Source organism: Hylaeus anthracinus, unplaced genomic scaffold, assembly GCF_026225885.1.
Source record: "Hylaeus anthracinus isolate JK02 unplaced genomic scaffold, UHH_iyHylAnth1.0_haploid 3, whole genome shotgun sequence".
Lineage (NCBI taxonomy): Eukaryota > Metazoa > Arthropoda > Insecta > Hymenoptera > Colletidae > Hylaeus > Hylaeus anthracinus.
Window position 1 is genome coordinate 15,955,336 of NW_026535284.1, and position 21,330 is coordinate 15,976,665.

At 39.3% G+C, this 21,330-nt stretch overlaps 3 protein-coding genes and 2 long non-coding RNA genes across 7 annotated transcripts; 4 read left to right on the forward strand and 1 right to left on the reverse strand.

The window, feature by feature from the left end:
- Positions 1 to 166: 166 nt before the first annotated feature.
- Positions 167 to 15,960, reverse strand: LOC128893517 (receptor-type guanylate cyclase daf-11). 2 transcript variants are annotated; one of them, XM_054154525.1, is made up of 15 exons: positions 14,895 to 15,960; positions 13,624 to 14,157; positions 10,440 to 10,707; positions 7,077 to 7,174; positions 6,141 to 6,293; positions 2,388 to 2,513; positions 1,999 to 2,238; positions 1,768 to 1,896; positions 1,524 to 1,653; positions 1,209 to 1,331; positions 1,048 to 1,137; positions 859 to 982; positions 558 to 776; positions 388 to 479; positions 167 to 319 (listed from the first exon to the last, which is right to left on the reverse strand). In XM_054154525.1, the coding sequence occupies exons 2-15, from the start codon at positions 13,641 to 13,643 to the stop codon at positions 179 to 181; spliced, it is 1,953 nt and encodes a 650-aa protein (XP_054010500.1). In that variant the 5' UTR covers positions 13,644 to 14,157; positions 14,895 to 15,960; the 3' UTR covers positions 167 to 178. The 2 variants fall into 2 exon arrangements, with proteins under 2 accessions (XP_054010500.1, XP_054010501.1); XM_054154526.1 differs by lacking the exon at positions 13,624 to 14,157.
- On the forward strand, positions 2,523 to 6,134 carry LOC128893533 (uncharacterized). Of its 2 annotated transcripts, none has more exons than XR_008461369.1 (3): positions 2,523 to 4,192; positions 5,020 to 5,512; positions 5,651 to 6,134. It is a non-coding gene; the product is annotated as an uncharacterized LOC128893533 (long non-coding RNA). The 2 variants fall into 2 exon arrangements; XR_008461368.1 differs by having other exon boundaries at positions 5,020 to 5,232; positions 5,300 to 6,134.
- Positions 6,300 to 10,583, forward strand: LOC128893532 (uncharacterized). Its single transcript, XR_008461367.1, has 5 exons — positions 6,300 to 6,994; positions 7,082 to 7,228; positions 7,285 to 10,078; positions 10,183 to 10,345; positions 10,415 to 10,583. It is a non-coding gene; the product is annotated as an uncharacterized LOC128893532 (long non-coding RNA).
- Positions 15,961 to 16,101: 141 nt separating the features above from the next.
- Positions 16,102 to 18,362, forward strand: LOC128893520 (ester hydrolase C11orf54 homolog). The gene is made up of 7 exons (XM_054154529.1): positions 16,102 to 16,225; positions 16,860 to 16,962; positions 17,043 to 17,141; positions 17,204 to 17,382; positions 17,452 to 17,713; positions 17,790 to 17,956; positions 18,051 to 18,362. The coding sequence occupies exons 2-7, from the start codon at positions 16,884 to 16,886 to the stop codon at positions 18,222 to 18,224; spliced, it is 960 nt and encodes a 319-aa protein (XP_054010504.1). The 5' UTR covers positions 16,102 to 16,225; positions 16,860 to 16,883; the 3' UTR covers positions 18,225 to 18,362.
- A 147-nt stretch (positions 18,363 to 18,509) lies between these two features.
- On the forward strand, positions 18,510 to 20,570 carry LOC128893519 (solute carrier family 35 member G1-like). The gene is made up of 3 exons (XM_054154528.1): positions 18,510 to 19,167; positions 19,272 to 19,487; positions 19,556 to 20,570. The coding sequence occupies exons 1-3, from the start codon at positions 18,850 to 18,852 to the stop codon at positions 20,036 to 20,038; spliced, it is 1,017 nt and encodes a 338-aa protein (XP_054010503.1). The 5' UTR covers positions 18,510 to 18,849; the 3' UTR covers positions 20,039 to 20,570.
- The last annotated feature ends 760 nt before the right edge of the window (positions 20,571 to 21,330 follow it).

Sequence of the window (21,330 nt, forward strand, 5' to 3'; positions counted from 1 at the left end):
ACTGTGACTGTGGAGGTGGTTTAACCGGGGTGATGTGAAGATTAGGATGGGAGAGTCGGTTCTTGCGACCCTGACTCGGTTTCTTCAGGTGATCGATAAGGTTGGGCTGCGAGAGACGAATGTAAGGAGTGGGTGGTCGGTTCAGGTACCAGAGGTCCCGTCGGGAGTACGGCTCGCATCAGAGAGTGCCCTCCTCTCTTAGACGACGTATGAAAACTGGTCGAACGTCCTCGAAGAACGTGGGTAGATCTAGCTCCGCTGCACGGGCGATTCCACCATCCTTGCACTCTAGCCAATAGGTATCCATCAGGCCTTTACCCTGCGAAACTGAATATTATTAGGGCACTTTGATAATAAAGTATTTTACATTGTTCTCTATGTCCAAACCTTGACGTCCACTAGACCACGATGCACTATTTTGAATCCTCCCACGGCGTCCAAAGCTTTCTTCATTTCCAGGCTAATGTGTATTCGCAGAGCTGTGTGCAACGAGAGTTTAATAATTAAGCGCGGAAACTATTATACATTAAGAAACAATGAGATGCACAAGGAGGTACCTTCCCCAGTAGATTCCATACGACTGGCCGTGTTCACCGTGTCTCCAAAGAGACAGTAACGAGGCATCTTGCTTCCAACGATTCCAGCAACAACAGGCCCTGTGTGAGCGCCACTGCGGATTTGAAGTCGTTCCCCTGGTCTCTTGGGCACTTGAAACACTGACGATGCTGCCAGAAGATCGAGTGCCATCGTCGCTATCTCTGATACGTGTTTGTCGCCTGCAAGACAACGCACGATTAAACGCGTTTAAAAATGAAGTAGAAAAGTTAGTATAATACGAACGTAGACAAGAATGTCTACCGTTTCTAACTGGCAAGCCAGAGGCAACCATGTACGAGTCACCGATTGTTTCTACTTTGTACACGTCGTAGCACTCTATACGAGCATCGAAGAGCTTGTAGATGGAGTTCAGGAATGTAACAACCTGAAAGTATACGATGGTTTGAAGTAGGAATGGAGAATCTTTAATTTTATAACGAAATTGTTTACTTCTAGGGGAGTGTTCTCTGCAGCGATCTCGGTGAATCCAACTATGTCACTGAAGTACACGGTCACTGCTTCATAATATTCAGCTGGAACCTTTCAAATGGAAGCATAGTTAAAAGCTATCGATGTCAACAATGCAGATGCAAGAATCCTTGTCAAAGTACCTGTTGAGTTTGCTTCAATTGTTGAGCGACGCTAGGCGGTAACATTTGGAAGAGCAGCGTGTCGCTCTTCCCTTTTTCCTGTTTGAGTTCTCGCGCCTTTTGAGCCAAATTGGCAGCGTACATCTAAAAAAAGTATCGTTTAGTTTGTAACGGGAATTTTAATCGTTATTGTAATTGTTACAGATGCAAGCATTCAGACCAAAAAACGGAACAACGAGTCTTTTATTTTGCTATCAAGCCAGCACTGGAATTAAATTAGATGGGACAGAAGCTCTTTCTAGAACACATAATCACGAATTGTTAGGTTTTACTTACTTGTATCGTGGCAACCGCGTTACGTACTAGTATTATAATAATAGGGGATACGACCAACACCAGGACGACTATAGCTATTCCAGCAACTTCCTTGTTGCTCGCGTCTTGCAAGGTTGAATTCACGTAGTTCCTGTGTTAAATTAGGATAAAAATCACCGTTATCAAGTTTCTAATTTAATCTTTGATTTTGTGGGTGCATTCATGTTCATTGCAAGCATCAAATAGCTTCGCTATAAATGTTTACCTTATCATGTGACGTAATTCTCGCTGAAGTTTCCGTAGCTCGTCGACGTAAGTCGCCATAGAATCGAAATAAGCGATCGCGTCATCGACGCTTGGCTCTCTCTTCTGGTTCTTCAAGATCTCGTTTCTCCTGGGACACATATATCTTTTAAATTAAACCTATCTATTCCATATCATGCATTTTACCGATCAGAGTTGTTATCTTCGTCTAATTTACGCGTTCTTTATCTACCTAGATTTTATTCTGCTATAATCTGGCATGGTACGAGTGAGTTCCGCATAAAAATGCTTAAGAGAAGGCACGTATGTAAGGGATCCTGTGAGAAGATCACGTCCTAGAGCTTCGTGGCGTACGTAGCTGACGTAATTATCCCCCACAAGGATTCCGCGTCCGAAGTAATTGATTCCGTACACGGAAGCAATACCCAGGCTCTCGATGCTTCTCAGTAAATTTTTAAAGGCTATCAAATACCTGAAATGGAAATTCATTGTACATATTAGATGGACATAGTCAAATATCGGAAATAATTTTCAAGATACAATTGGACGCGCCTAGTGAACTGCAACATTCTCAGCTTAGCAGGAAAACAATGGTAGAAATTATTTATTTATTTTCCTTACCTCCAAACGCCACTGTTATCCGTTTCTTTGATTTGATTTGTCAGGTGGTCCAGCATCGCCGCGTTTACGCTTGTATACCATGTCATCACTTCGGTTATGCTACTCTCTTCTGAACTTATCTTTTGCCTGGAAGAAGATGGAACTAAGAAGCTAATAGAAAGTATGTAAGGAAGTGTTTTTACTACTGGCAGTATAAGTGATCTCAAAGATCCCTTGAATCTTTGGTTTTTTAACTCGCATAAAGTTAGTTGTTTTACATCGGTTGGTAACGCGTTCATTTACGGTTAACTCTACCAATGTCCATCACCCTCTGAAGGTAAACACGCGACGTGGAGGTAACGCTATAGACGTTCCTGCGTGTTCAACTTTTACTGTTCGGTCGACGTTGACCGAAGGGGGGCATATCGATGATAATTTCATTGTTCCAAGCTCGCATTCGCCGATGGAGTTGATCGAGTTAACAGAAAATCGACCTAAACGTTGCATCACAGCTTTTAGTCAGAGACGCGATACTCGTAGAGCGACAGAGAGGAAAGCCAGAAGCGGCGGAAAGAGGAAGGCGGGAAGAGGGGTCTAAAAATATTGTCTACTGCTCCAAATGGGCGGTCACGCGCTCATGTGTGACAACCTCATCTATTGCTCGTAAAGGTGATTCGATGGAGAAGGCCGAGAAGCGAGAGAGAAAAAAAAGTAATTCGCGCGTGTGTCACATCCTAGTTTTTTTTTGTTTCAGGTTTCGTGTCGTATGCGTGCCTATCACACGTTTGCATTGATACGAACGATAGAATGACGTTTCACCCTTAATCGAATATTCTAATAATTCTACATAAGAGTCAGACAATGTCACATAATTCTAAGTTTATTCTTCTTTGTGGAACCGATGTAATAGTTGCTGTAACTTCTGTTAGTTCGATTACTTGTCATTGTACACGCCTTTGACATACAGAGGGCCCGCAAAACGAATATCATTAGGGCGCTAATTGAGCAAAGTGAAACGAGCCGTGATCATAGAGAAAGTTCCACCCTGGAACGTTGAAAATAATCACCTAGACGACTGCGATAATTAATTCCGTTGAGGTCGAACGATCACGATTAATAGAACGCAGGGAATCGAATGGTGCTATTTGGTCTTGGATGAGTTCGAGTTAATACATATATGTATGTAGGATCTATTCGTCTCTACTTCTCGCCATCTTTGTCAGGGACGTGTAATGTTTTACGGATGGAAGACGAAGAGGATTGTTAGCGGCTTGTTACCGGTGCTCCCGCTGACAGAAACGCGTTCTATTGTCTGACATGTGGTCGTGTAATAGCCAACAGCCGAGAAACCGCCAGAACTCGTGTTCGATCGATGGAGAATTTCCTGAGAAACTGATCCCTCGGTCTAACGCTCTTTGGCGCGACGGAACTTCCATTTGCGGAATTCTCTGAAGATAAGGTTAAGCAAATAGATCTGCCTAGAAATCGTGGCCATGTATGAGCTTGCAAAGTTGCTTCTACCAACTTGAAACAAAGTTACAAAGTTCCTCAAATTATGTTTTCCGAAATTCTTTTATATCGACGCCCTAAAGTATCGCATGTTTTCGCAGATTGTCAATCAAGCTTTCCCAGAGATTTTATAATACGAGTTGATTTCGAGGAGAGCTGGCCTGCACTGTCCGTACCGATACTTCATTGTCGTATCGATTTATCGGCTAAACGTGCTCCGTTACCGGGGTCGTATGTCGTTTTCAGTTCGGCCAAATGAAAAACGTGCCTCCTGCAAATATTCCCGATCGAGGCGTATTAATGTTGTTCCATCCTGCGTATATATCCGTGGATTCGTAACTGCGTAACGATTACTAATTTTTCTTGTTCATCCACGAGCTTGATACTGTACCGCGAAGCTTCGTGCAAGCAACGAACCAAAAACAAATTTCGGGAATATTCCTGAGTGGTAATTTTCTATTCTTTCAACTGTTTTTATAGAGACGCGGTACATAGTTTCGATTCGACTTGATCTCAGGAAAAAGCGGGTCCTGGTCACGTATTTTTATAATCGATCGATATGAGAAGACGAATGCGACACGACACGGTGCTGTTATAAACGCTTGCGTCGTTTTGACGTCGTACAGAGTAGTTTCACAGAGTAGACCTAATCAAAAATATTCAAAATGCCATGTTTCAATCTAGTTACGATCACTAACAATAAGTCAGATCTCTGTAAGAGTACTCTGCATTGTCACGTCTTTTGATTCTCCTTCACTAATTAGTCCCTTAAATACCCAACTGTAAATGGACGTTTGAAATGTTGTGTATTTTGTGTACGTCAACAATTTGTATTCGACGCGTCGATATGCACTGTTTGATATGCAAATATTTGTTCTATTTTTATCAACTATCGTTTTTCCCTTGTCCGTACACGAACGCAACATTAAAGACGACATATATTGCTTCTCCCGATGCGGCACCGACGACAGGCTACCTGATATTCCAATACTTTCTTCTATTTTTTCAACTTTCGTTTCTTCGTTGTTCGCGTACGCGAGCTATATTAACGACGACAGAGCTTGCATCGTGGCATTATTAAATTTTGTTAACTCTACACGATTTTATATATTTGTCTTTTAATCAAATATTCTCATTGTTACAGGAGACGACGTCACAAAGGTTTTTGAAGAGGATTTCCAAGTTATCTACCGAAGAATCTCGGGACTGTAAGAAATTAAGCGGATTTGTATAAAAGAGAGCGTGCATAAACGCGAGTATCTGGAAGGAATAAAAACGTCGACCCTAATCGACTCGCATTTATTTTCCTACGGCTCCACAGAATCTGGAGAATTTTTCTCAAATAATTCCGTATACTGTACTATTGAATCGTATTATTTATTTTGTTCATTTTCCATTCGTCTACATTTATGTTATTTTTCCAGTGTTCACTTTATTTTTGATTTATCTAATCCCGATAACGCTTATGGCAATGGTAACATGATAATTGTACCTATTAATTTATCTATGTTATCTATAGAAAATGATGTTATGAAATCGTTGACATATGATAAAGCGACAAAAAAATATGAAAAAATACTGCGTGATACACGTTATGTGATTACAGCTATTAAACAGTACAGAAGATATTGTAAAATGTAAGTATTGGTATTTAGTAATTGAATTTAATTGTCACTGGCATGTATGCTAATTTTGTTAATGACTGTGTCTGATATTTGTAATAGTATTTGTAAACAATGTTTTTAATACGGGTTCCTCGTAAACTTTAATTATAGGCCTCCAAGAATGTAGATCCATCGATACGAATAAAAGTTCGGTTCGTCGAAACGTCGAGGAGGAAACTTCTTGTCGCGTTGGCCAACAGGGAGAGGCTCGCGATAAAGTAGAATTCTCCACTTCGAGGCTGAATGAGAATTCAACAAGTGTCGGGTACGGAGGCTCGAGGGAATAGAGGCTTCTGGCGTAACTTTCCATACAAGCGAGTATTGCTTCTACAAAGGCAGCCATTAGAACTAATTCAATGTGTAAACATATCCTACTGGAGGACTGCCACCCATATTTTTCTTTCTTTAAACGCGTAGTGCAGCCATCGACTGAGCCCATAATCTCGCACAACTTCAAAAGGGTCAAACGATCGCGTCGCGATTGTTACAGCAATCAAAGCGAAACCATCACACGGGGGATCTTCTGACGTCATAAACGCGTGGCCACGTGGACTCTGCTTGGAGTGAGAAGACCTCGAACATTCGTCGATCGATTTGTTACCTGAAATCCTCGAGGCGTGCTTGGAAGGCCTCTTTGCTGACTACGTCATAGGTTTGCGTCTTGCTCTCATCCCTCGGCACCGAGACCAGGGGCCACGTAGTCATATTGTGGAGAGCCTGATCGGTTATGGCGAACCTCTGCGTCAAGTTCGACCTTGAACAGGTGTAAAAGACCGTGGCTAATCAGTTAACTACGTCGATAATTGGCGGTGGTGACTTGTTTGTTCGTTTTAGTTCTCGTTTAACCGAGATCCAGTTTTTCTCTCCCTCAAGGATCGTGAAACTGTTCTCGTAACGAAAATTTCGTTGGGAATGGACTTTTTCATGGTTCTGTGGGAGAATTCAAGCGAAAGGGTCGGGTCAACGTGTCACGTTTCACTGATCATACGGTTCTAATTAACATCCTAAACCTTGAATTCGAGAGTATTGGATAATTGCAAGATAGCTCAAGCTTCAACGCGACTGTTAATAGTGTCACGCAGAAAGTTTTTAAAAGATTTATTTAAGGAAATCTAAATGATTTTTATTAACAGCTTTGACTATATCGAAGAAATTAAGACTGCACGGAGGCACAAGCATTTAAATTCCTGTTTGTTACGATGAGGATTAAGTAGATCTTCGTTTAGATCCTAAAGCTACTCCTGTATTCCATGACGCTATTGTTTTGTTGAAATACAAGGAAAAGTGTATTACGTCGAGTGCGCCTTGATTAGAAGGCACCCTGTCGCTCATCTGTCTCTATTAGCCTGTAAAGGGTTCCTCTTCTTAGGAAGAGCTTCTGCTACCGAGTCACGTATGCCCAGAGATCAAGACGCTTCCAATACTCCCAGCAAACAGTGAAAGGAATAAACAATGGTATGTGACGCTGATCGCATCACGAAACATACAGCGTGAAACTTTACGAAATTTATAGAAATGATAGCGCGGTTGGCATTACCTTAGGGTGTTGCCGTTGGTATAAATGAAGAATGCAACCTCGGATCTTTCGAGTTGCATCCTCGTCACTACTTTCCCCAAGTCGGTGGCAATTGTTACCTGGAAACAGTTGGAAATTCAATCGATATTGGACGAGTGAGAACATGCAACAAGGTGTTTATTATTAGTAAATTGTTTTAGAACCATTAACCATTGCTCGATGATTTCAGGAATCTCCTGTGAACAAGATGAAAACATGTAGTTTAACTTCTCGAAAGGATTTTGCTTGAGCGTTTCAAGTTACATGGATCGACGTTTTGCCAGTTAATGATGGGTGTTGTCCTCGATCGTACAGAAAGTAGATAGGATTAATCGTAAAGGACAAAGTGACAAGGGATAGAGTGACCGAATGCACCTGATTATACATCGAGTAATCACTCGAAATTCCAAGTACCTGAATGGCCTTCTAGTATACTTGCAAGTCGATACTTTTGCGTTCCGTGCTCCTAAAGTATTCCGATAATTATAGATCGCCTATGCGACAACACACGAGAATACCGCGAAGGTGGAAGTATCTTATGTTGCAGCTTTGTTTTTTTTTTTATACAGAGTGACCCACTAGAAAGAAGCCATTCCAACACGGCTACTATTTTAGATAATAGGAAGTGGTGTTCGTTATATTTAGACTGTTCGTTATCAGAATTGTAATGTTTGTAAGAGTTGAACATTTTAGAGAAGACTCCTGGCAATTTTTCTCATAGAGTTTCATTGCGAAGGGCGTGGCGGTGCATCAACGGGACCGGTATAAAACTCTCGACGTGCTTACAATCGACGAGGGAAGGAGGACGAGAGAGAAGCGCGTCCATTCTTTTCCGCCTTTTGCGGGTGCCACGCCAGCGTGCTCGTCAAACAAGTAACTCGAGATCGAGGGGTGGGTGAGGCTGTACTCGAGGCTACACCCCGTTCCGATGAATTTCGATCTCGACCACCGCCGCCACCCTCTGGGGGCTACGCGCGATGTCCACCGTGACGAACGAACCGAGACTACTTCATTCTAGATTGGAAATTTCTTCGACCGCGAGCAAGGGTGGAATTAAGGGACGTTAATCCTCTTTGCCTACCCATTCCCGCGAGTTACGCAACGATCAGCCCTTTGTTGACAAAACGTTAAGCTTCGACGACGATGGGGTGGACCCTCGAGACGTCGAGGATGCATTTATTGTATTTTATTATAGGATGTTGTAGAAAAACGCAGTGGAAATTTTATAGCTCTTTCCACTTATTTTTCCGCGAGGAATCATTCGCTGCTCGTTTGTACCGCCATCACTGTATATATCGAAAAGAATCATCGAAGCGCGTTGATTACGTTTCGTTTCAGTGCTTCTTCTATTAATTGAAAATCTAGCTGCGTTTTCAAGGATCGATCGTTCTTGGCAACAATGCGATTCCGTGTGTAAAAAAAAGCAAACATTCCAAAAGATTCAATGCGCGATGAAATAATAATGGTCTAGTCTTTGTCAATGATCAGCGTACCGTGCAATGATTGAATTGGTTACCGTCGATTTTATTTACATGTACCTATCTCGATTCGAAATATCACCGTCGACGGCGCGTGATCAATAATTCCATACCGACCAGTAGCGAATTGAATCTTTCGCGTTTCTTTTTCTCTTTTCTTTTCGACACTGTCGTGTTTTGTCCGCGGCACGTGTTAGGACAAGTGGGGATCGCGTCGAAAACACCATTAGCCTGTTTCTATTCCCCATGAGGACCGTATCCTATTTCAAAAAATACCATCGCGTCTCTTTGAATATCGTCGCGCGAATTCCAGCGCGACAATATTCGTTACTATGCATCGTTTTAATTTAACAACGTTCCGTCCAACGGGCAGCCAGTGATCTCGATAACACCAGTAAACAGATTCATTGAAATTGGAGCACCTATAACAAAGCGCTTACGATCGATTGATCCATCGCGTCTGCGATTGTTGAATCTATTTCTGCATGCTTCGACCAACTATAGAGACGAATATCAGCGTGAAAACAAAATTTCCGAGGTTCGTATCGCCTGAAACGCGAACGTCAAACGCAATCGACTTTACAGGGTGCAAAATCGTTTCGCGTTTGTCCCCTCGTTATGCTGACAATAGAAATTTAACGTGTTCGTCGGTAGCATTAAAGAAGGTATTCGCGTGGAAAATGAAGACTCGAGGTCAACCACAAAAGGGCTGCTGCGATTCAAATTTAGCGATAATTTTCATCTATATACCGCGTTAGCGTAAGACCTTTCTTCTTTAAAAAAAAAAAACTACGTAAAAAATTGCTCACGAAGGGAAATAATGAAAGGACGTGCGTCGAATACGAAATTATTATCGCGTTCGACACATTTATTAGAATGATTATGTGTACTTGTGCTACTTGTGTTTGCATCGAGGTAAAATGTCACGTAGGATGAATGTACTGCTTGTTGATTCACACCCTTTTCGAGGAAACATTAATTTACGATCGATGCCTTCGATTTCTCTTCTTACAAAAGTATTCTTTAGTTTTTTTTTTCAAGAGACTCGCCTCAATAAACAAATGTTTAATTTGAAGAGTTCAATTCTTTCCCAAGGGAATCGTTTTGTTATTATAGGTGAATGATGCGAATCAAAGGAGACAATTGTTGTAAATCGTAGACAGAAGTGATTCGTTACAATGATCTATGTTTCATGTGCGGGAACAATCGAAGAAATGGACGGCTTTGCGAGCAACCCATCAACCACACTCGAACGAAAGAGTGCGTAGGTGTGGTGGATGTTTACTCATTCCTTCGTTACTGTTAGACGGCTTGTCGATCGATTGCCACTGAATTATACGAGTCCGACCTAATTATACTGCTCGTATAATTACGCGCCCGTAAGGAAAGAAATACACGACAGGAAGCGAGTCCGTCTGATCGTGAAAGGATCTTAAAGGATCCATTAAAGTGGGAACGAGTGCATTGTAGCTTGATGAACGATCCACATCGATTGAATGAAAAAAGGTACCGATGGCTAATCATGCTCCAACACTTTATAGTATATAACTTTATAGTATAGTATATAGTATATCTATCTAGTATATTTTATTACTCTTTTTATGTTTCAGGTTTGACTGTTTATTATTCACGAGAACTTGATAGCTGGTTTTAACAGCATTTCAGATAATTTCATCAAGTTCTTGGCCCTGTTAATTAATTCGATTTTACGCGCTACCAGTATCGTTCAGAGAAGATACCTGTACTCTATATTGCGAAGCCTGTATACACCAAGTACGCAGTAGCCTCATACATGAAATCAATGAAATCATACTTGATACCTACATCTAAATTTCTTTCTAGATCCCAAAAACGTGTGACTTTTTACCTGTGTCTCGATGTCTGAGACCTCTTGCCGATAAATTAGGATGTCGTGGAGCGTATTGGCCGTCTGAACGATCAACGCAAGGATCGGTATGAATGGCAGCACCAGCATTTGCAGGAGCTGGATTCGACGTCCACGGCGATGAGCTGGATCGGTGGCACGTGCCCAGCAGGACTTCTTTCGGTGTGGCTTGGTCGCTGAAACATCATCCGACGAGAGACTCCTCACGGAGCTCACTTCCGCCACGCACGAGCCATTGCGCGGTGACATGCTGAAATAATTATATTTTTTCCTTGAATATTCGATTAGAAAACTTTTTACGTATTGATTCGATTGTGGATATAGGTATGTACGTGTTTATGGTAAAAATGTGTACAATCAGGCGAGAGTTGCGTGGATGAGCGTGCGCATGCATAAGTTACAAGCAGTGATGCATTGTACTTAAACTATGTTAGCCGTTTCACGTTTAAGTACATTAAGAGACTGTTTATGGCCAATTGCTAGGGGTCAGCATCTAAACGATGGAAAGTTCAATAACTCGTTATTTAACAAAAGTTTACGAGTAGTTGGACCACGACCAACATACAGGTTCGATTGAGCCATTAATTTAATATTCAGAAATGTCACCCTGCCTGTGGTAAGCCTTCGTTTGGCCTGATAGCATGCACTGACATTTCAACGTAGGACAATATTTAATCTCTCGAGCGCGAAAAGTTAGATAACAGAGCAGATTTGCAATCAGCAAGCCACGAATGTCATCGTGATCTTGTATATACACCGTCTTTGATACGCGAGCTTCTTATTCTATGCGTCGTGAAAGAAAATCAAACATCCAAGGATAGAATTGGACGACGTCTGCCAGTTGAATAGCACTTGATTGTCAGAAATATCGGTTCAGTCACAAATTAGTAAGCTCGTCCTGCTCGTGGCACGACTACCTAGCTAGACTGAGGGGAACCCCAGAAAAATCTTCGCAATCGCGACGACGTTTCTTTATTCCTGTCTTCGAGAAGCAACAGGCGGTAGATCCTATCCAAGTTCACGCGAGAATCTTGCTCCAATTTGTCTGCCATGCTTGGTGCACCTCCTGACTCGATTAATTGGTACAATCGGAATGCAGACTTTGGTGGTGAACTTTCAAAGAGAGAAAAGACATATTTGCATCTGATTTTCATAAACTATAATCATGTAAGTTGTCATGCTACGGATACGTGGTAACAGGCGATATTCAGTTCTCTGTCTGACAATACCCTCCTCTTTGAAGTGAAATTCAGTTTCAATAGGAGGAAAGTTTTCACCCCCGACGCTATTGTATAACCTACGTTTACTCTAATTGCGCAAGACAATGGCGTTCCCCGAGTCGTATAAACTTTGGAAAATAGAGAACGCTCCAAGATTTCCGCGGTTTCTAAATTTAGCTCCATTTTGTTACGAGCGAGCGTCCAAGACGCTGAAAGGTCTGGATGGTTAATGTCTTCTTCTCAAGAGGATCTGTCCATTTTATGAGGCGCGCTTGTTTACCAATACTTACTAGTGCGATCGAGTGGGTTCTAAATGCACGGGAACAGTCCTTTAAACGGTTCGAATGTCCCCGATCCATAGTGTGCTAAGTACCCCCGATGGAAACGGAGCAAAGCAAGGACAACAAACGGGGAGGTAAACGCGCATGGTAAAATGGGCGCGCGTACACTGCATTAACACGAATAGATGCGAGGGTATCACGCGATACGAACGTTGACATAGCCATGAATAAGCGTCTCAAGGGCTTTTGGAAATATCGTATTCGCGTATACAGATGTGTTTTGCGTGTTCCGTGGCGAATTGTAAAAGATCCACTGCTTTTAGGGAGATCAGGTGAAAATTGCAACCCAAAGAAGACTCACGCCAGAAGACAAAGACACTAGGGAGCAGGAGAAAACCTAAGAGAACTCGGTGACTTGGACATTATAGATGTCAGAAGATATAAAAAGAAAAGGTGACGAGCCATGATTAATAAGAAACAAGTGTTTTTTTAGAGAATGATACCAAACAGGCACATGTTTTTTTTTTTTTTTGTTTAACCCCTGATTGTTGTTGTTTTGACCATCAGAATAATGCGACACGAGCCGAGAGAGCACAGCAATTAACGAACCAGGGAAGCCAGGTGCAGCCTGTTCCTCCACTGTCCTATACTTGTCGCACGAACGCAAAGTGCCATTAGATTATGCACCGCTACTGTAGTGGTTTATTGTCGTGTTACTGCACATAACCCAAAGGGAATCGACGTCGTTGCGAGGAACTGCGTCACGATTCTGTCACGAACCGCACTTTCGTAATTGCGTGGGCCCTGTTACCTATCTCTCCCCAAAACATAATGGCTTTCAGTATATCCACAGGAAAACAGCAAAATTCTTAACGGTAGAAGAGAAAAAGAAATAGGAGGAGAATTAGTGTATTAAAAAGTAGACACTTGTTTTACTACGAAAGCAAAGGTTTTACCTTTTTGATGAAAAATAATGTCAGTAAAATTTTTGTTTCAGAATTAGAGAGCACGATCGATTTAAGAATATCTTCGATTCATACGCTAATCGCGCCGAAGAGACTTATCGAAGATCTAGCAAACCTAAAATCGTTTACTTTCGAGGTTTCCCACGTACCCTCGTATAACGACACCGTCCCTAAACGCTAAGCCACGTCATCACCACGAAACCACGAACTCTTCAAGGAAGAAGTAGGCACGAGTAATTTTTGGAAACACTTTAAATTAACAAGATTGATACCAGAACTCTTCTCTAGGTTCTAGAAGCTCTACTAAGTAAACAAACAAACAAACAACGACACGTCTAGGGCAAGAGGTGAACGGAATATCAGAGGTGAACTGAACGAGATCGCAAAGTTAGGAAGTTGACGAGAGCTTTCGAGAGGAGAGAAGAAAGAAGTACGGATCACGAGGTGTTTACTTTAATCCATCGTCTCGTATAAGCTGCGTAACAGCCGAAAAGTCATGAATCCCAGCGGCGTAGGTGCTCTGAAACGATGGTCGATAAAGCCACGAAAGAAGAAGCCCATCAGCGTGTGGCAACGGATTTCTGAAAAGCTGAGAAGGCGAAAAAGCGCAACAGCGAACGACAGGTGTGCACGAATGCATCGATGCAGCCGATGGATCGTGCGTAGCCACGATATACCGCATGCAAACCGATATACTCACTCGTTTTGGATGGTGAGCATGACTGCAGGGGCCTGCACGGTGTCCACCCTCACCTCGCGCGATCTTTCGCGATTCGATGGATCCGACTTCGGGCCTGAATGGCTTAGGCACAACCAGGCGTATTATCTCATAGAGGAGGCTACTCTCTCTGTCCATTCAGTCTCGATATAAAGGTACGCGGGGGAAGGGGTTACCATAAAACCATCTCAATGGCGACACGGCTACAAATAATCTACCCGGCTGCAATCTTGCCTACCGTACGATGCGCCCGTCGTGTCTTACAAACGTGATGCAAAATACACTACTGAGATCGTATTTCTGATTTAGAAAAAAAACATGGAGAGATTGTCTCTTTATGTCCAACTAGAAAAATTGTACCGATAATATGTTAAGACAACCGTAATAGAGTTACGCATCCAACTCGTGTACTGGGTCAAACTCACTCCTTTAACATTCTAAACAATAGGTCATTAGGTCTATTCTATTAAATTTTCCAATATTAATTATAATTCCTATCATCAACAGCGTACTGTCCTGGAACAAATGCAATTTAAGTTCAGTCAACGCCTGCCTGTTCGCAAGGAAATTCAAGATCACGTGCATCGAACTGCCTCCGCACTAAAATGCCAGTTCTTCTAATGTTTCGGAAGAAAAAGTAATCGTGCTCGGTATGTACCTAGGAAAAGCTTCACGCCAAATCTATCTAAAGCAAATTTATAATTATTCCTGTACTATGTTTATACTTCCATTTACTCTACCTCTAGATTTTCAATCACAACGCTCAGTAATTTTTTCACGCGCCAACGATGGAGACTGGAAAGTGATTCTGGATCGTAACATGCAGAAGAACGTTTCTTCAATTTCAGCTTCAAATATTAAGCCACGTTCGCACATGTATAACGCGCGATGCATAACACATCCAAAGGAAGCGCCTCCTTGGTACACGATACCTTAAGTGGTTCAAACGTGTTCCACGTCGTGCACTGCACACGTGAGAACGTAGCTTAATGCTTACGTTAGTTGAACGCCGGATGAAGGGGATAAACTCAATGATCGATTACGTTGTAGAAATCGGGAAAATGCATGCGAGGCGAAGACGCGAACGAGGGGTGTTAATTAATATTGAAAAAGTCTCATGCCAGGGTAGCTTGCTAAATTTTCGACAAAGTCCGCCGTGTCGAGGAGACAAGACGAAATAATGGTCGTCGAATGCGGGTGACCACAAATAACCGACGTACACGTATACGTCAATAGAGGAAAATTGCTCTTACGCGTGTTTAAACGAGGACCACGAGAGACACGTGGTTGAAGTCACGAGAACGTTCCTCTCTCTCAATAATATTCCTCGTCTCCTTCGCCCTTTCTATCGTATCTTGTTTCCTTCTTTCGCTCACTTATGTCTTGCTTCTTATCTCTTATTCTTGATATATAGATCTATCACGCGCAGATTCACCGAACGATGTTTTAACGATTCTCCCTTTTGATCTCCGTCGATAATCTACAGGGTTGCTCGTTTCTCTCTTTTATTATCGTTCAACGGTATCACGCTTGGTACGTCTCGACATTAACGACGCTTCGATAAAAATATTCTGCCATTTAATTTTCGACGAGAATAGCTCGACAAAGTATTCCCTCTGTCCGCTTCTCCCTCAAGTTTTTGAAGTGATTTACAGGAGTAATGTCTCCTTTTCGGTACCTTAAATAAAATAGAACAAGCGCGATGGTAATTTACGCGGCTTGGGATCGAGAAAGTTGGCGAAGAAGGCAAAAGAGCAAACAGGTGTTCCCACATGGAATGCGCGGCCGCATACTGACGATGCGATCCAGGAACGTCCACGTTGATACGGGACAAACTCCTTCGATACCCAATGCGCATCCACGACAACCCTACCGAGACCACCGACGTACTCCAACCCTCTTCCCCATCTTTTTTTTTTTTTTATATAAGATCAGAGGAAATTTTCTTTGAGGCGGGAATGGGGAATATTAATTTGAAACAACGTTTAAAAAGATAAGACTATAATTTGTCAATCTTGAACTGTAGAATTATTTGTAAAGAGTCTAGAACTTTGAGCATTAATGTATATTTAATATACATTAATTGTTGATACGAGGTATATTACAATCTTTGTTTCAAAAAATTAAGCATTATAAGCAAACAACCAACATTTCTCATGACGTCTTTTTATCAAGACTAAGCAGTTACTCTTGTGAACAATATGTACTCGATAGTAATCAAGATTTTGGTATGTTAAGTGTATAGATTGAGATCACGCGAACCATTTCCAAGAGTATCGTAACGTTTAATTCATGTCTTATAAAAAATGTACATAAATGAATCTAACAGGATACAAAATTGTGATTAAATGTAACGACGAATTATTTCTGTAAAATTTAATCGCAAACATAACTGTGGATTCGTATACTTAAAAATTTTACGCGCGTAATATGTAATAAATACATTGTGGCGCTATCTTTGAGGAAAATTATGTATTACTTCCAACTGGAAAGTTTTTTACATTAATCAATACTTTTATCATCTTATCACAGACGAGGTACAGGATCCTTTACCTCCTCTGTGATCTAATCTTTACTAGAAATGGTACTGGTCTATTAATTTTTGTATTAATTAATTTAATGGGATAAGGATCTTGTGAGGCGTAAAATCGGTCGGAGATCGATTGATCGGTGTCAGATTCTAATTGACCGCAATTAGTAATCTGACACCTTTTTAGGCAAGGATAGAGCTAGACTTTTCAAGTTTTCATTCAGGACCATACGATATCAGAATTAGGAGATTCATATTTCGATAACTTTATTCTTCTTATGTATGCTCATACCCTGTCGTCCCCGAAATCAGTTACCTGTGTCAATAAAGCAATAACTACTGTTTTAATTTATGACCTCACAAGATCCCTACCAGCGACTATACGTAAAACATTATCACGTATCAACATTATTGTAATCGTAAGTACGTGGTAAAAAGTTATTTCACTCTTACGAAATAAGAGCGCGTATGAACACGCGATTAGATAAAGCGAAGTTTTAATGGTAAAATGATGTATTCTGCTTTCTGCCAGTCTCCTTGTTTCTTTTGAACGATATTGTTCAGCTTTTTAATTGCAAAGAAAATTTACATTGGAGCGAAGATATATTGAAACTTCTACGAATTTCATTAGTTGGTATTAAAAATTTTATTTACCATAAAACTAACATTTTTAATTCAAATTTATAAGTGACACTATATTAATACACCAACCATGGCTTCTTTAAACCCAAACGAACTTAACATTGAAAAAAGAGAACTTCATGTACCTTCACTTCATGAAGTAAAAAATGGTAATTCTTGAATAATAGAAATTGTAATAGAAATTAACAAGAGAACTGTATAGTATAATGTATGTGATCTGTTTTTTTAGTTTTAAAAGAAGGCTTAGTAAAAAATTTTTCTGAAGTCCAAATAGAAGTTGTCGATTGTCCTGATTTAACACAGGAACCTTTCAACCTTGCTGCACCAGGTAATGTTTTAGAAACAGAATATTTTCTTGTTTTAAATTAATGCAATGTATCATGTGTTTAGGATTGGGTGGAAATCCAACATTGTTGGATATTGGTGGTCCACCATTTCTTCTTCCCTCTGTACAAAGAGACAAGTTGTATGACATTAAAGAACTGCTGAATCATTTGCAATATCCAAAAGACTCCCTTGTTATTGGAGCAGGTGCTGGACCATGGCCTTACCTAAATTCCAACTGTGAGGTATACTCATCAGATTACAATTCTGACATATTTCATTTAAACTAATTTGCTGTATAAATAATTTTTCAGCTTATAATGAACATGCTTGTCTCAGCTTCTAATGTGAAAAATGAAACTCGTATTTCATATATTGATAAAACAAACGGAAATAATTTGCTAAAAATTTTACCTAACGATGAAACAAGATTAGCTCTATTAGCCAACTTGTTTGTTAGCGAAGGAAAACCAGGACAAGTTTTAAAAGTTCATGCCAAGAAGCGTACTGGCAATGACGATTTTATTGCATGCATGCGAAATGCACTTGCACAACATTATGAACATAATTTTGTTGGTAAGCTGATCTTATAGATGATGAATTTAAGTAAGAGCTATGTTCAAACACTGACATTAATTTGTTGTAACTATAGGATTAGGAGGAACATTTTTAATGAGAGATGGAAAAGTTAAACAACATATCATGCCAGATTTCTCTACAACTCCTCTTAAGACGGAAGCACAGTTGAACAATTGGTTGCATTTTTATAACATGTCAACACCTCTTGTAGCTGTTGGCACATTTGTCAATTCTGAACATGTAAGTGTATACGTGATGTTGTATCATAAAATATGTATGATAAATTAATTAAGTGTTGTATGATAAAATAAGTGTATATGCACTATACTTTTAGAATTTGGATTTGCGCGTTCAACACTTCCACAGCTTTTCTAATCATGGAGAAGGTGGTCATTATCATATTGATACAACTCCAGAAACTATTGAATATTTAGGATACTTTAATTTGGGTACTACGTTTTATCGTGTAGATCAACCAACAAGTGCTCTGCAATTTGGAAAGGACTGATCTCTTTTATATGACCATATATATATATATTTTTGATGATGTTTAAACAAGATATTCAACATAAATAATTGTAATTTAGACTTACACTTATTAATCGTTTAAAATTGATAATAAAAGAGCATTATTTTGGTACTTGTATTAACGTGATTTCGTTAATATTTGCAAAAAAGTAATATACGCCGAGTGCAGCACAAATCTGCAGTAAGACAGAACTATGCCAACATGTTTTGAAATCGCATGAGTGACATAACGGTACGATAAATATAATTCACGTAACAAAAAATTAAAATTCCGATTAACTGTAATCAATGATATAAGAGAACTTGTTTTGATTATGCACATCCGTATCGAATTAGAACACTAAATCTAAAATAAACAAAAGTAAAATGACTTTATTCTGTACTCGTTCATGTCACAATTCATGTTTTATAGTTTTATAGTCAGACTGATCACAATCCGATTGCTTTTATATTTTTCAAATCTTCCTACCGTCATTAATCCCCCCATAAGCTGTTTGACATGCAAAGCTGTATGTTAATTCTACCAGACAGCAGATGGTAGGCAGTAGTATGCCGATATCTTGTTCAGTATAATTGTATATTGTAGCTGTTAAGTTACTCGAACGATGAAGATGAAATTCAGCATCGACTCTACTGCTTCTTATAACAGTATACATCCAGCGTACCATTATACAGAACAATTTGCAAATAATGCTGAAACGTATCAAGAGGGTACCAAATGGTTTGGCGTATTTCTGGCATTTCTCTCAGGTACATTTTTCACAATTAGTTCCGCGTTAGTTAAAGCAATTCAGAATGTAGACCCTATGATATTACTGGCCATCAGAGCCATTCTGCAAATGTTAGTCATGGCTGGAGCAGCCATTAAAAGTTCCAAAAGTTTATTTGGTCCAAAAGGTCAAAGACTACTCCTAAACTTCCAGGTACGTTTTATTACAAAATTAGTAATAGCGTTATTCGCATAATACGAAGTAGAAATAATTTAAATAAAAAAAGTGATCCTATTAAATTATTTGATCTTTTATAGGGAATAGTAGGAGGTGCGACGCTGTCGCTATTGTATTATAGTTTCCGTAAACTACCCATTGGAGATGCTACGACCATCATATTTAGTTCTCCAGTGATCGTTATTGCGTTATCTTTCATTTTTCTAAAAGAACCATGTGGAATATTACGTGTAACCGTTATGTGTGTACTATTTACTGGTGTTGTGTTTGTTTCTAAGCCACCATTTTTATTTCAGGTAAAGGAATTAACTCTTGGTATAGTCTTTCTGAATTAACAATTTTATAAAACATCTCTTTCTTTTAGGTACACAGAACTGAACCATACAATATTATGGGATACGTATGTGCTATCCTAGCAACCTTCTTCACAGCTCTCAACATAGTTGTGATGAGAAAGTGCTCGGAAATCCATTTTTCAACGATAATCTTCAATATATCTTGGTGGTCATTGGTCACGGCTGTATTCTTTTTCTATTTTGTGTCGGAAAATCACGAACAGAGTTTAAAGCTACCAGATGATTGGTTCACTTGGAGTAAAATATTGTTAGTGGCATTTACTGGATTGTGCGGTCAAATTTTAGTGACTAATGCATTAAAAATAGAAGGTGCAGGCAAAGTATCAGTGACTAGATCTTTGGATATCATATTGGCCTATATCGTACAAGTATATTTTTTCGGAGATCAACCGTCGTCAACCAGTATCGTCGGAGCGTTTTTAGTCATAATTTCTGTTATATGTATGGGGTTTGAAAAAGAAATTTATAATGTTTGTGATTTTATTCCCTAGTCAAAGATACAGTATCTTAAATTATTTATCTGTTCTTAACATAAACATAGACAATAATATACACATTTTTATGAACGGTGAAAACACTGTTATTATACTGCTAATATGATTTCAATAATATAATATTTCATGACTTTACATAGTATAAAGTCGAATTATATGCATCTACCATTCATTTATACAATTCTTTTATCGCAGTTTGTACCTCTCATCGATTTTCATTGGTAATAAAAACAAATGAGTAAAGTACTTGATAGAGCAATTCAACAAAAGTATTATATAATATTATGTATATATAATTATAAAGTACACTTCTCTCAAAATTTGTTGTGATATAGAAGTGACATTTACAAAAATTTCGAATTATATGACTTAATGCATATTTACAGTTGTACATACTATATGTACCTTGAATTATCCGTGACTTTGTGCGGATATAATTAATTGTATCTGTATAATTGCTGATAATTTATTTAAAAAAAAAATACACTACGATTAACAATAAATCACCGTACCATATTCAAGATAATAATATGTACAGTTCTTCCTTTTGTCTACTACATCCCTGACACATACAAACATTGTCCTATCGATGAGATGCTAATTTAGTGCTTATAAGTCTATACATATTCTTAGGACTTAATTTACAACTGAAGTAATACATATAAGAGTTCTTTTCAAACTGTTTAAAATTTTATCATGCAACACAGTATTATATGCTACACTAACCATTTGTTTAGTTTACTTATATCTTTAAAAAGAAGCCACGGATACTTACATATGAACGATCTTCTTGCAATTGAAAAGAAAAAAATAGAAAAAGATTGTGTACATGTTCTTAATTTTTGTTTCTCTCAAATGTCCCTCAGGATCTCTTTATTTTTACAGTTTTTGGAATTATTGCCACCTGCACTAGCTGCTCTATGCACGCGTTATCTAAAGAAATTTTTTAAACACGCTTGAATAACATTAAAGCTACCGTCAAACGGGAATGTGATCGCGCGTGACACTCAAATAAAAATCATGTATACATAATATATTGATTCTTTGTATGAATTTTTCGACATCTATGTAAATATATATTTACATACATATTTTTACCCAAAAAATTGTTCCTTTACATTGGTCGTATAATTTTTCTGCTCCTAAATATCTTATACTATAATTTTGAAACTGTACAAAGTCCGACTAATACTCTGTCATTTTAGGTGATTTTTAAATACTTCGTTCATAAAGCATCGACATAATTACAAGTATCACGGAAGTAAATAGTCACTCTTCGATTATGTACA

What these genes read in the sequence shown, in the direction of transcription:
- LOC128893517 (XM_054154525.1), bottom strand. Translation starts at nt 13,643, where the DNA reads ATGCTCACCATCCAAAACGA. An exon ending in ATGCTCACCATCCAAAACGA is followed by an intron (nt 10,708 to 13,623) that starts GTGAGTATATCG and finishes TAATTATTTCAG; the next exon opens with CATGTCACCGCGCAATGGCT. An exon ending in ACCAACGGCAACACCCTAAG is followed by an intron (nt 6,294 to 7,076) that starts GTAATGCCAACC and finishes CACCTGTTCAAG; the next exon opens with GTCGAACTTGACGCAGAGGT.
- LOC128893520 (XM_054154529.1), top strand. Translation starts at nt 16,884, where the DNA reads ATGGCTTCTTTAAACCCAAACGAACTTAACATTGAAAAAAGAGAACTT. An exon ending in TTTCAACCTTGCTGCACCAG is followed by an intron (nt 17,142 to 17,203) that starts GTAATGTTTTAG and finishes TCATGTGTTTAG; the next exon opens with GATTGGGTGGAAATCCAACA. An exon ending in CATTTGTCAATTCTGAACAT is followed by an intron (nt 17,957 to 18,050) that starts GTAAGTGTATAC and finishes CTATACTTTTAG; the next exon opens with AATTTGGATTTGCGCGTTCA.
- LOC128893519 (XM_054154528.1), top strand. Translation starts at nt 18,850, where the DNA reads ATGAAGATGAAATTCAGCATCGACTCTACTGCTTCTTATAACAGTATA. An exon ending in GACTACTCCTAAACTTCCAG is followed by an intron (nt 19,168 to 19,271) that starts GTACGTTTTATT and finishes GATCTTTTATAG; the next exon opens with GGAATAGTAGGAGGTGCGAC. An exon ending in AGCCACCATTTTTATTTCAG is followed by an intron (nt 19,488 to 19,555) that starts GTAAAGGAATTA and finishes TCTTTCTTTTAG; the next exon opens with GTACACAGAACTGAACCATA.